Here is a 14,784-nt window from a genome sequence, read left to right as displayed (position 1 = left end):
GTTAACGGATCGAATTTGGAATTTGAAGAAGAGTTGAGGCACCTAATATCTCGTGTGATCGCGGGTGCGAAAAATCCACCGCGGGTGCGAAGCCGTGGATGCAAATAATTCATCGCGGGTGCGAAGCCGCGGGTGCGAAAAATCCATCGCAGGTGCGAATCCGCAGGTGAGAAAAATCTATTGCGGGTGTGAAGCCGCGGGTGCGAAAAATCCATCGCGGGTGCGAATCCGCAGTTTCGAAAAATCCATCGCGGATGCAAAAAATTTTGCCGCGGGCGCGATGAACGCTGGGCAGTGAGTGTTTAAAGTGAGGATTTTAGCATTTTTGCTCATTTCTTCATTCTTGGACGATCTTGGGAGCTTATTGAGAGGAGAATTCACCTAGCAACTTAGAGGTAAGTTAATTCACACCTATTGCAAGTTAAATACATAATTTATATATGGATTTAGACATGTAAATTTGTAAAAAATTGGAGTTTTGAAGAAAAACCTAGAAATTGATATTTTTGATTTTCACCACGAAAATGGTTATGGAATTGGGTAGAAATTATATATTCAAGTTCTTGATATTATGAGTAACGTTTTAATCCAAAAATTTCAAAAATCCGAGCACGTGGGACCGAGGTGAATTTTAAGAATTTTACCATTTTGGATAGGGTAATTTATTTAATAGATAAATTTCAAATTTATTGAATATATATTAATTATTTTATATAACTTTTGGATAGTTTCGGATTTTTCGACATCGAATCGAGAATTTTACATGACGCGATAATTGAAAAGTGGACCTTGAGACGAGGTAACTCTCTTGTCTAATCTTGTGAGGGGGAAATTACCCCATAGAGATTAAATTGAATAATTATTGATAATTGCGGGGGATACGTACGGACGAGGTGACGAGAGTCCGTGCGTAGCTACTATTAATGCTAAAGTCCGGGTAGTTTAGTACTCAAAGCATGAATTACTTGTGTAAATTGTATTCCTTGTTTAATTAATATTATTTGATATATATTGTGAATTGTTAGATCACAATATTAAAGGATGGAAAAAATTATTTGTTTGATTTTCTGTTTAAAATTAATTAATTATTAAAAAAATTATTCTTCCTCCCGAATTTATCTCATAATAAATATATTCTCCTTCCGGAGGTACATAAGAAAATGTCCTCCTTTCTTGTGGAGCGGGCCGAACGCCTCGACAGGATAGATGCATCTATGGATCGCACCACACGTCCTTCGGCAGTGTACACGACACTCTGGATCGGGCCGTACTTCCTCGGCAAAAATCGTTCTTAATAATATTAATAATTACACGATACTTTAATAATTTATTTCAGCTTGCGAAGCTAATTGATAAATTGAAAAAAGAAATATTGGAATTTAATTAATATATTGAGAATTGTTGCATTTATAGAAATTTGATTATTTCCGCTGATTTAATAAATTATTTGAAACTCTGTAAATCATACTGATTTAAATATCCTAGTTGTATTTCATTATTATTATTATTGACCCATAGTGAGTGTCAAAGTCGGTCATCTCGTCTCTACCACTTCGAGATTAGGCTTGATACTTACTGGGTACACGTTGTTCACATATTCATACTACACTTGTTGTACTTTTTGTGCAGGAACTGAGGCAAGTACTAGTGGGGGACCTATCGTCTTGCACCCACGTTATCCAGGGGCATAGTGGTGAGCTGTTTCTCTGATCCGTTCTGCAGCTACTAGTGTCTCTCTTTGTATTTTTTTTTTATTCTGTCTATTTTTATTTCAGACAGTATTTGAGGTTTTGTATAATCTACTAGATGCTCATACACTTGTGACATCAGGGCTTGGCACACACATTGGTAGAGTTTGGGTTTTAATATATTTTCTTGGTTTTTAATTTTATCAATGTATGCTTAATTTATCAGTTGGCTTGCCTAGCTGTAGTGTTGGGCGTCATCACGACTTATAGGTGAAATTGGGTCGTGACTACATGGTATCAGAGCACTAGGTTCACTTAGGTCTCACAAGTTATGAACAGGCCTAATAGAGTCTTGCGGATCGGTACGGAGACGTCTGTACTTATCTTCAAGAGGCTATATGGTGTTAGAAAATTACCTTTCTTCATATTCCATCTTGCAATTAATGTAGTAATAAATATCCTTCTTTTATTCTCTCACAGATGGTGAGAACGCGCTCGAATGAAGTTCCAGACCAGGGAAGAGCTACTCCCCCAGTTGCTAGAGGCCGAGGTCGAGGTAGGGCTCCAGCCCGTGGTAGAGGGCGAGGACGTCCCAGGACTGTTCTAGTTATGCCGCTAGTGGGTCCAGTAGAGAATCCCATCATTGAGGAGCAGGGTGAGGTGCCTGTGGCAGAGCCAGCTCTGGTGGATTTCACATCTGTACCGGGATTTCAGAATGTCATGGGTCGCATGCTGCGGTTCATGGACAATATGACTCAGGCCAGTTTATTTCCGGCAGACCCAGCCACATCTCAGGTGGGCGGGGGAGCACAAACCCCTACCGTGCAGGCTCATGGACAGGCAACTGCTGTATATCAGGCCCAGGGTGCACTACCCGTGGGTGGAGCCCACCCAGTGGCAGCAGCTACACCTGAGCCCAGGCCAGCTGTAGCCGCCGATCCTCAGAAACTATTGGACATATGGACTAGACTACATCCTCCTGTCTTTGGGGGTGAGCGACATGAGGATCCACAAGACTTCATTGATCGTTGCAGGGACAGACTGCACAACATGAGGATATTGGAATCTCATGGGGTTGACTTTGCTACTTTTCAGCTAGAGGACAGAGCCCGTAGATGGTGGCAGTCTTATGCTCTTGGCAGACCAGCAGATTCTCCTCCCATGACTTGGGACAGGTTCACCCGTATCTTCCTGGACAGGTATATTCCACCCTCCCAGAGGTAAGAGTTGCGGTTTCAGTTTGAGCAGCTCCAGCAGGGTCAGATGTCAGTGACTGATTATGAGGTGAGGTTTTCTGAATTATCTCGCCATGCACTTATGATACTCCCTAATGAGGCGGAGAGAGTGCGGAGGTTTGTAGCCGGTTTACATACTGGTATTCAGGCCACTATGGCTCGAGAGGTTGAGATGGGTACTTTTTATGAGCGAGCTGTGGAGATAGCCCAGAGGATTGAGGGTGTGCGTCAGCGGAGCCGAGAGCAGATTATGATAGATAAACGGTTCAGGTACTCTGGAGAGTTCAGGGGTGCTCCGTCTGGGGGCAGAGGTCAGTTTGTGAGGGGGCAGTCTAGCAGACCCCCATATCCAGCACCACCACCTCCTCGAGGTGCTCCAGTGCGACCTTATCTCAATGCTATACCAGAGAGTTCTTACCACCCACCGACTATTCAGGGTCCTCCTAGTGAGTATTCAGCTCCCCAGGGCCAGACACTTAGTCAGTAGCCCATTGCACCGAAGAGTTGTTACGAGTTCGGGGATCCCAGTCACATGCGGAGGTTTTGCCCCAGGCTTCGGGGTAGACCAGTACAGCAGTGTCAGCAGCCTATGCTTACCAGACCAGTTGCTCCACCAGTAGTCCGACCACCAAGAGGTGGAGGACAGGTGGGTGGGGGCCATCCTAAAAGTGGAGGTCAGCCAGGCGGAGGTCAGCCAGTTGGCGCTCCAGCTCAGTTCTATGCTTTTTTGGCTATACCAGATACAGAAGCCTCAGATGCTGTGATTACAGGTATTATTTCTATTTGCGGCAAAGATGCCTCAGTATTATTTGATCCAGGATCCACGTATTCATATGTGTTATCTCTATTTGCTCCATTCCTGGGTGTTTCTCGTGAGTCCTTAAGTACTCCTGTTTATGTGTCCACTCATGTAGGCAATTTTATTTTTGTGAATCAGGTCTACCGGTCTTGTATTATTACATTCTATAGTTATGAAACTAGAGCAGATCTCTTATTGCTCGAGATGATCGATTTTGAAATTATTCTGGGTATGGACTGGTTATCTCCATATCATGCTATTCTAGATTGTCATGCCAAAACCGTTACCTTGGCTATTCCATCTTTGCCTAGGCTGGAGTGGAAGGGTTCGTCTGTTAGTTCATTTAATCGAGTTATTTCTTTTATAAAGGCTTAACATATGGCTGAGAAGGGTTATTTGGCTTATCTAGCCTATGTCCAGGATACTACTGCAGAGACTCCGGCTATTGATTCAGTGCCTGTAGCTCGGGAGTTCTCCGATGTATTTCCTTCAGATCTTCCAGGTATGCCACCTGATCGTGATATTGATTTCTGTATTGACTTGGCTCCAGATACTCAGCCTATATCTATCCCACTGTATCGCATGGCTCCGAAAGAATTGAAAGAACAACTTGAAGAATTACTAGCCAAAGGGTTTGTTAGACCGAGTATATCGCCTTGGGGTGCACCGGTATTATTTGTGAAGAAGAAAGATGGCACAATGCGAATGTGTATTGATTATCACCAACTGAACAAAGTCACTATTAAAAACAAGTACTTGTTGCCGCGTATTGATGACTTATTTGACCAGTTGCATGGTGCTAGGGTGTTCTCTAAGATTGATTTGAGGTCGGGGTATCATCAGTTGAAGATTCGAGATTCGGATGTTCCGAAAACTGCTTTCCATACTAGATATGGTCATTATGAGTTTCTGGTAATGTCTTTCAGTTTAACTAATGCCCCGGCAATGTTTATGGATCTGATGAACAGGGTATTCAGGCCATATATTGATTCATTTGTCATTGTCTTCATTGATGATATTTTGATCTACTCACGCAGTAAGGAGGAGCATGAGCAACATATGAGAGTAGTGCTTCAGACATTGCGGAAACAAAACCTATATGCTAAGTTCTCTAAATGTGAGTTCTGGCTTGAGTCTGTAGCATTTTTGGGACATATTGTATCGGGCGAAGGTATTAAAGTTGATCCCAAAAAGATTGAGGCAGTTCAAAATTGGCATCGTCCCACTTCGGCGACTGAGATCAGGAGTTTTCTGGGTTTGGCAGGTTATTATCGTTGGTTCGTGGAAGGTTTTTCATCTATTGCATCACCTTTGACCAAATTAACCCAGAAGGGTGCTCCGTTCCGATGGTTCGATGATTGTGAGGTGAGCTTTCAGAAGCTCAAGATAGCATTGACTACAACACCAGTGTTAGTGTTGCCTTCCGGTTCGGGGATGTATACAGTGTATTGCGACGCTTCGCGCGTTGGCTTGGGTTGTGTATTGATGCAGGAAGGGCAAGTTATTGCATATGCTTCACGTCAGCTGAAGCCCTACGAAAAGAATTATCCGGTACATGATTTGGAGTTAGCTGCGATTGTTCACGCTCTTAAGATTTGGAGGCATTATCTTTATTGGGTGTCTTGTGAAGTTTACACTGATCATTGTAGTTTGCAGCATTTGTTCAAGCAGAGGGACCTAAATTTGAGGTAGCGCAGACGACTGGAGTTACTAAAAGATTATGATATTACTATCCTGCATCATCCGGGCAAAGCAAATGTGGTTGCAGATGCCTTGAGCAGAAAAGCAGAGAGTATGGGTAGTTTGGCTTTCATTTCAGCAGAGGAAAGGCCATTAGCCTCATATATTCAGTCATTGGATAACAGACTTGTGAGGCTGGATATTTTAGAGCCCAGTCGAGTTCTTGCATGTGTTGTGGCCCAATCTTCACTATTTGAGCAGATCAAAGCTCGCCAGTATGATGACCCACACTTGATGGTTCTTTGTGAAACGGTACTACGAGGTGGTGCCAAGGAAGTCACTATTGGTACAGATGGTGTTCAATGACTCCAGGATCGTCTGTGTGTTCCTAAGGTGGATGAACTGAGGAAAAAGATCTTGGAGGAGGCACACAGTTCTCGGTATTCTATTCATCCAGGTGCTAGGAAGATGTATCGTGACTTGAGGCAGCATTATTGGTGGCGACAAATGAAAAAGAACATAGTTGAGTATGTAGCTAGGTGTCTAAATTGCCAGCAAGTTAAATATGAGCACCAGAGGCTAGGTGGCCTACTTCAGCAGATAACTATACAAGAGTGGAAATGGGAACGAATTACTATGGATTTTGAAGTTGGGTTGCCGCGGACCTTGCGGAAGTTTGATGAAGTTTGGGTCATTATTGATAGGTTGACCAAGTCGACATATTTTGTTCCTGTTGTGACTACGTATACTTCAGAGAGGTTGGCCCAGATTTATATTCAGGAGATAGTTCGATTGCACGGTGAACAAAAGCTAATCGGAGCTAAATCCGACCCAACAAATGGTAAATTAGCTTTTGTTCATAAATCTTCATAAGTCTGAATATTCTTCTACCAAATCGTATGTATTTTGTGGGTCTTGTGGGTCTTCTACTTATTTTTCGTATTTAAGTATTTTTTCCCAAATATCTATTTTTATGTCAGTAGGTTTTAATTCTTTGATAAAATATAGGACTAGTATTTTATATTTTTCTAGCATTTTTTTTTGTCATGTAAGTAATTATTCTGTATTTTTCTATCATTCTTTAAAAGTGGTTCAGATTATATTTTTGTTTAATCTTTAGTGGATTTGTTGTATTTATGACTATTTTTATATTGTAAATATTTTATTGTAATATTCTGTTTGTAACGGTTTTATTTTTAATATTTCCGTTATGTCTTGTTGTATATTTATCAGAAGGTCTATATCCTTTGTTATTAAGTAAGTATTGATTGTTAATTTTAGTTGTTGTTCTAAAGCTTCTATTTTTTCCGTAATTTCTATCCAGTATGGTAAATATTCTTGATTTATCATGCTTAATCATAATATTCTCTTATTATAGATTCTAATTTTGATATTTCTATTTTACAATTTGTTATATATTCTACATATTCTATTTCTCCTGTTTCTATATATTCGTTTATATTAATTTTTTGGAGTTGGAATAATGTTATTAATTTGTTTATATTTAGTTTTTCTAGTTTATCCTTATTATGTAGTTCTTTTAATTGTTTTATATTATCTCTTATATGTTCTAAAAAGATTAGATCTTTAGATTCTTGATATAATTGCATATTTTGATGTAATCTATGTTCTTGTAATTCTATTATTTTTCGGGTTTCTGTTAGGTTCATCTAGTCTGAATATATATCCTCTGTAAGTATATCAAATTCAGATAGGCTTATTGTATTCTCTTCTTCTAAGTCAGATAATTCTGCTAAATCATACCATTGTTGGGTCATTAGTTCTAGTATTTCGTTCATAAGTAATTTGTCAAATATTATATTTTTGATATCATTATTTAGTGATCTAAGTATGTGTAAAATGGTTATTTTATATTCATCAGTGTTATCTAAGATGTAAGGATGATCCATTTTTGTTTGATGTTTTGGCTAAAAATATTCCTTTAATCTCTTCGTTTATCATGTTTATCGTCATCCTATAACAAGTTATTAAGAACAATTCTTTTAGTCACTACCATGATTTTTTGCTTCAATCGTTTTACCCTAACAGCGCCTCAACTTTGGTTACTTCCCTACCACGGCTTTCTGCCTTACTGGTTTCACCCTTAGGATGGCATAGTCTGGGCTTAAACTACTCTCAGCATAATTATTCATGGCAAACTTACTAAAATTATTCTAAATAACAGTTATAACATGATAACAATTATGATAATTTAGAGATTTCAGGAATATATGTATTTAGCTATACATATTTAAAAAAAAACTTACTTGATACTGTATATCGGGGATTTCTTCTTTCATAGGTTTGGATTGCTCCATAGATTAAAGATGTTAATTTATTTCACTGAATAGATTTTTTACAAGAGAGGTTACAAGAGAGTTTTTTCAGAAGGATGTGAAAGGGGTAAGGTAAGGTGTGTCCCTCTAAGCCTTAAGGGCTGTCTATTTATAACGGAAACTAATCCAAACATCGTCCTCCTAACTTTACACTTGGACGGTCTAAAATTAAAGTAAAAGACGCGTTCCCAACAGTTTTTCCACTGACAGTGGTAGTGATAAAGTGGGACTCACAACAACTTAAAAACTAAAAGACGGAAAATAATTTACATGAAGTCAAAAGTTGCTTTAATAATTACATAACTTTTTTCTTTATGTCATTTTCTGCTTCTTCTTGGGTCCTGCCGATCCTGCTAGCTGTCCTTTTTTTTGTCTTGTAGCTTTTGTTGTAAGATTCCTTTGTCTCTTTCTTGATATTTTGTTGCGTATCTTTTTAGTTTTCTTCTTCTTCAAATTTGATTTCTGGAACTATGTTTTTCTCTCCTTGACATTTCGAACATATGTGCTCTGAGTAGATTGGACTAATTTGTTTGCAGTATCTTGTCATTAAGTTTTGAGAAATAAATTCTCCTCTAATAGCTCTTGTAATGGGTGCTTCTTCTGGTTGGATTAATGTTTTAATCCATCTCCGTATCTCTTCCATGTCGTTTTCCCTTAGGTTTTTTGAATGGGTGTAGATCATCGTGTGTTCTCGGGATTGGTATCCCCAAATAGGTTTTTCTTCTACATAATTGTTGACTAGTTCACTTAGAATGGTTGATAGTCCTATAATTCTTTTGTTTGAGTAGAATGCTGGTATATCAGGTTTGGGTATTTCTGGTTGTATTTGTACATTTTCTGGGATAATCATTTCTCTAGTTAGTCCTAATTTAATAACTTGGATTATTGGTTTTATCTCGTTATAGAGTATCTCTGCTGGTGCTACATAAAATTTTATATAAAATAGGTCTCCTTTGGTGATTCTCTTGTAGGTAGTAAAGGCACTATATAGCTCTGGTATTGTAGCTATTTCTTGTCCGGTTTGTGTGTACACTGTACTTAATAGTCCGTAATTGTAACATGTTTTAACTAAATTTGCATTCGTCCCTGGTTGGGCAATCAGTCGGTTGTATCCTTGTAATGGTTGTGTTATATAGTCTGTTTTTGGGTTTTGGGTTGTTTTTGATCTCGGATTTATGTTTAAAAAGGTTTGAATCTTGTGGATATTTTGTATATAGCTGTTGGTAATATAATCGTAGGTTTGTTTTTCCTGGTTTAAGCTTTCTCTATAGCTAGTTGTTTGTGGTGATGGTGTCAAAGGATTTTGGGATTTTGGGGTATATGGCTTGTTGAACATGGCGTTCATATTTGTATTTGTATGTTTTCCTTTTCTTATTGCTGATGTTGATGTACCTGCAGCTGTATGTAAAATAGTGTTAGTTTGTAGGTTTTGGGTTTTTAGGTGTTTCCCAACGTCACCTCCTAGGTCCGCATGTTTTGAGCCATGCTGCTGGCTTAGTTCCGCATGTTTTGAGCCATGCTGCTGGCTTAGGTTTTTTGCTTCTATAATCTGCAACCTCTTTTCTACTTCCGTCATTTGTAGTGATAGTGTAGTAAGTATTGAAAATAGGTCTTGTGTAGTTTCTTCTTCATTTGTTTGTGTACTTTTGTCTTGATAAGTAATCTGCAATCACATTCTTGTCAGTAGGAATTATTTCTATTGTAAATGTGAAATTTAGTATATTTAATACGAGTCTTCGTATTTCTTTTGTTGTAACTGAGTCTTGTACCTTTTTGGTTATCCACCATTTAACTTGTGTGTTATCTGTTCTAACAATAAATTTGTTATATACTATATATGGTTCAAACGATAATAAACACTTATATAAAGCTAATAATTCTTTTCTATTTATTTCCCATTTTAACTGTGGTTCCGTAAATGATCCTGAATAATATCTACAGTGATGTTCTATTTTTTCATCCTTATATTTGTATTTAAGTACTCCTCCATAACTATGGTTACTTGAGTCTGTCTCTACTATATATATAAATTCTCTATTTTCATCTGGAAAATATAGTTTTGGTAATTTTTTACACATATCTTTTATTTTTTGTATATATGTTTTGTCTTTTTCATCAAAGTGATATTCTATATCTTTCTTTAATTTTTTCTGTAAAGGTTTTAAATTTTCTGCCAATTTAGGTATATATTCTCTAACTTGGTTAACTAATCCTAAGAATGATTGTAATTTCTTTTTTGTATCTAGGGTTTCATTTAAATTTATTATTTTTTGTACTATATGTGTTTGCATTTTAATTCCATTTTTATCTATTTGAATTCCTAAGAATTCTACCTGATTTTTAAGTATTTCTGCCTTATTTTTACTAAGGCTAATTCCTGAGGATTCTATTATATGTATGAATTTTTCTAATAATTTTATATGTTGTTCTTGTGTCCTTGAGTATAGTAGTATATCGTCTATGTAGATTATACAGTTTTCTAATTGATTAAAATAGCTATCCATAAAATGTTGGTATCTTCCTGGTGCATTTTTATATCCAAATGGTAAAACGTTCCATTCATAAAATCCTTGTGGTACTGTAAAAGCTGTTAATTTTTTAGATTCTTCTTCTAATTTTAGGTGATAAAATCCTGATTTACAATCGAATTTACTGAAGTAATTATATCCTTGTACTTGCCTTATTTTTAATATTTTATTTGGTATCGGGTAATTATATGTTTTTGTTTTTGCATTTAAATTCCTATAATCTATTACCATTCTACTTTTACCTCTTTTTTGCTCATTATGTTTATTTACTATAAATGCTGGGCTATTATGTTTACTATTACTTTCCTGTATATAATTATTTTTTAATAGTTCTTTTATATGCATTTTGAATTCTTCTAGATCATTAAAATTATATTTTAATGGTTTCTGTGTTATTATACTATTTTCATCTATTAATTCTATTTTTACTTTCGTTTTGTGTTTATCCCATCCTTGAAGGGGATTTTCATTATATAATGATTCTAATTTGTCTTGAATTATTTTTATCTTATTTATAGCAAATATTATTAATTCTATTTGTTGCTCATTTATTTTTTCATTTTCTAATTTTTGGGTTACCTTTTCACTTCCTTTAATCCACGGTGTTGTTTTTCTTATTTTATTTCTTACTCTTTTTGCTCCTATTTTTTGTTTGCATGGTGTAGTAAACCACCAATGAGTTTTTGTTATTATATGTGGGTATAATTTATCTAAAAAGGGCATTCCTATTAATATATCTTTATTTGTAAATTCATAACTATATATTTCATCCATAGTTAGTATTTTATCCCATATTTGTATTTTTATATTTTTTGCTTTTTGCGTTATCAAGCTTCCTTCATTGTTAAATCCTGTTACCACAATAGGTGTTAATAATTTTTCCCATTTATCTTCAGGTAAACAGTTATGTCTGCATACATTTACTCCTGCTCCTGTATCTATCATGGGTGTATAATATCTGCTGTAATATCCTTCTATTATTATTTTTGCTAGTATATATATTTTTGTCATGTTAAGGTTCTTTCAATTGTTATTTTCTTATTTTTATATGTTATTATAAGATGTCTATCTCCTAGGTTATATGGTTTAACTGTTTCTAACCATTTTATTCCTAAGGTAATATTTTCATTTCCTTGGTAAATATTAAATTCTATTTCTACTGGGATTCCTCCAATAATTAGTTCCTTCTTTGTTATTTCTTCTGTTCCTACCAAATTTTTAGGTAATCCTGGGCATATTGTTTCTGTAGTTATTATTTCACTTTCTTTAACTAGTTCTTTAGTTATATAATTGTCTTCTTGTCCAGTATTTATCATTATTAGGTATTTTCTTTGATCTATTACTCCTGTTATATAATAGTTGTGTAACTCCGGTTCTTTTATTAATCTTTGTGGGTTTGTATATTCTAATCTTCTCGAGGTACTTGCTCTTGAAGATGTAGTTTGTGGGGATTCATAATTTATTCTTTTAGATGTGCTTAGTCTTTCTCTTACTATTTCTAAATCTCCTTCCATATCTATATCTTTGTAACTATAATCATTATTGTCTATGACTGATATTATACTATCAAATGGGTTTTCTATCTTTATTTTTTCAATCTTATTTCGTGCTGTTATTTTGTGATTGGTTGTTAATATATATAAATTTTTACATTTTGCTGTAAATATTTTACTTCCTGGTGCCAGCTCTATTCCTGACATTTTCCAGTACAATACTAGTGATTTATCTATATTAGCATCTTTTAATGCTACTGTATAGTTAGCACTAATTATAAATTTAAATTTTTGGTATATCAAATTTCCTTTTATTGCACAAATTATACTCTTTTCTATAGGTTGTACTATTCTATCATCTGCTAAATATATTTCTATTGGTGTATCTATCCCTTCTCTAAAACAGGCTTTTATAAGTATTTCTGTTCCTCCTAAGTGTACATATTTGATCGGATTTTTTGCTTTTATATTCTGAATTTCTTTATTTATTGTTCTTTTATTTATTATAGGTATTTTAGCTTTTCCTCTAGTATATTTACAATCTATTATATGTTCTTTTTGACTTATTACATAATATTCTTCTTTTTTAATTTTGAACCAGTTTTTTATTGTTGGTACTTCTAATATTTTACCGATGCTTAAATCTAAATCTTTTCCTTTTATTTTTTCAAAAATATCATTATCAAATATTACTTTTTGTTCACTTGATTCTTCATCCTTATATTCTTCTCTGCTTATTATTTGTATATCGTTTTCAGTCATTTTCCTCTATATCTGATAGTTCTTTTTCTGATTCTATTTCTGTTTCTAATTCAGGTTCTAATTCATAAATACTATCTTCACTATCTAATTCATAATCTATATAGTCTAGTTGCATGTATTCTTCATTATCAGTGTTAATTTCTGTTATTTGTTTCTTTTTAGGGTCTCTAGGTAATTTACAATCTTTGGCTAGGTGTCCTAATTTTCCACAATTGTAACAAGTACATTCGGATAATTTTTTCTTAATTCTATATGGTCTTTTTCTTTTGTAATCTTTTATATAATATCTTTTCCTCGGGTTTTTATACTTATATTTTAACTTATTTCTTCTATATTTTTTATATTTTCTTTTATAATTTTTCTTTTTATAATAATTATCTGTACATCCAAACTGGGGTGCAGTTTTAATTTTACAACATGTAAGGTTTTTTATCAGTGTTTTTTCCATTTTAATTTCTTCTTTATGTTTTTCACATAATTCTATAAACCAATTCTTTAAATATCTAATTCTAGCTCCTAAGGTATCTTCTAATCCTGCTTTTTCCCAATCTCTTATTATTTTAGAACTAAAAGGTTCTGGTAATTTTGTAAAGTATATTTTTTTGATTTCTTTTCCTTCTTCAACACTATATGTTCCTTTATAGTAATATTCTTTAAATGCACACGTATATTCGTCTATGTAACACATGTTACATATAGCTAGTTTGTTCATTAGATTTTTACTTACTGTTTTTTCCTTTTGTTGCTCTTCTATTTCTGTTGTCATACTACTAAATTCATTTCTTATAGCTAATTCATATTTTACTAATATGTCTATAGTTGTTGTAGCTGATTCACCATCGAATTTTTTATTACTTCTTAATGCTTTTATACTTTCATCATTTAGATTTTGTATCCATAATTTTACTGTTCCTATTATTGTCCTTTCTATATATCCTGGTGCTTCTGGAATTGGTATTTTATTATCTATTAATTGTTTTGATATATATCCTACCCATAGTTGTATTATTTTATTAACGTCTTCTACGCAATCTAAGTCCAAAAAGTTATATTGTTCATTTATTATTTTTGGTGTCCATTTTCTGTTTAATCTTTTATCCCATAATACTTTACTTCTGTCACTTCGTTCATAATTATTATTGTAATATGTTGGTATTGTTTGTTTGTATTTTCTTTCTTTTGATGTACTTGGTTTTTCGCTTATATCTCCGGCATATATTTCTGGATTTATTACGTTATTTGTTTTAGTTATCAGTTCTGTATATGTTTCACTTATTTCTGAATCTTCTGAACTTTCTGTATTCTGTTCATTTTCATTATTAGTTTCATTTATTTCTTCAAGTTTTACTTCTATGTCCTCTATTAATTTTTCCCTAAATTTTTTTATTTCTTCCTTCAATCTTTCTTCTTGCTCTAATTCTTTTTTCTTTTCTCTTTCTCTCTGTTTGTTTTCATATAATTCTTTTAATATTGCTAATTCTTTTTCTAGTTCCATTATCCGGGTATTTTTGTTTTCTTCCACTTGCTGTAATTCTTTTTTAGCTTGTTGCCTAATTTTTTCAATTTTATTTTTCCTATCAATTTCTTCATTTTCTTTTATTATTCTTGTCATTGCTGTTAAACTATCTTCTAATCTTGCAGTTTCTTTTTCTAACATTAAATATATGTTTTCTCCTACTTTCTTATATCTTCTTCCTATATTTGAAGTTATTATTTTTATTTTTAATCCATCCAAATTTTCGTATGTTTTTTCGTCTACCGCAAATTCTTCTTTATTCATATTTTATGTTTAATCTTAAGAATTATAATTGATAATTGTTGGGTTTAATCTTTATTCATATATTTTATGCTCTGATACCATTTGTTGGGTCGGATTTAGCTCCGATTAGCTTTTGTTCATAAATCTTCATAAGTCTGAATATTCTTCTACCAAATCGTATGTATTTTGTGGGTCTTGTGGGTCTTCTACTTCTTTTTATAGTTTTAGAAATCTGATTTTGACCCTCTTTTCTATGTTCAGAACATTAATTTTTTATTTTTTATTAATAAGATAACTATATTAATAATTATAAGATAGCATAACTATAGATCAAAGGAACGACTATAGGATCATATTTACAATGCACGATCAAGACTAAATCACATTGGACCGAAAGAAATTGAAATTTATTGGGATTAGGCTTTAATTATTTTTCACATAAATTATTTCACATTGAATAAAATCGTAATACATTAGGAATGTCTAATATTTAATATTTTGAAG

General features: G+C 34.0%; 2 protein-coding genes across 2 annotated transcripts; both read right to left on the bottom strand.

The window, feature by feature from the left end:
• Positions 1-8,087: 8,087 nt before the first annotated feature.
• Positions 8,088-9,314, bottom strand: LOC138903826 (uncharacterized). The gene has a single exon (XM_070192403.1). It carries the CDS (start codon positions 9,312-9,314, stop codon positions 8,172-8,174), a length of 1,143 nt encoding a protein of 380 aa, XP_070048504.1. The 3' UTR covers positions 8,088-8,171.
• A 3,199-nt stretch (positions 9,315-12,513) lies between these two features.
• Positions 12,514-14,178, bottom strand: LOC138903825 (uncharacterized). The gene is made up of 2 exons (XM_070192401.1): positions 13,710-14,178; positions 12,514-12,719 (listed from the first exon to the last, which is right to left on the bottom strand). The coding sequence occupies exons 1-2, from the start codon at positions 14,176-14,178 to the stop codon at positions 12,514-12,516; spliced, it is 675 nt and encodes a 224-aa protein (XP_070048502.1).
• Between the last annotated feature and the right edge of the window lie 606 nt (positions 14,179-14,784).

This window comes from Nicotiana tomentosiformis, unplaced genomic scaffold (assembly GCF_000390325.3).
Source record: "Nicotiana tomentosiformis unplaced genomic scaffold, ASM39032v3 Un00008, whole genome shotgun sequence".
Classification (NCBI taxonomy): Eukaryota; Viridiplantae; Streptophyta; class Magnoliopsida; order Solanales; family Solanaceae; genus Nicotiana; species Nicotiana tomentosiformis.
This window is presented reverse-complemented; position numbering and strand designations above follow the sequence as displayed.

Coding starts and splice junctions, on each gene's coding strand:
- LOC138903826 (XM_070192403.1), bottom strand. CDS start 9,314: ATGACGGAAGTAGAAAAGAGGTTGCAGATTATAGAAGCAAAAAACCTA.
- LOC138903825 (XM_070192401.1), bottom strand. CDS start 14,178: ATGTTAGAAAAAGAAACTGCAAGATTAGAAGATAGTTTAACAGCAATG. Junction 12,720..13,709: donor AGATATAAGCGAAAAACCAA/GTACATCAAAAG, acceptor GTGGAAAATTAG/GACACCTAGCCAAAGATTGT.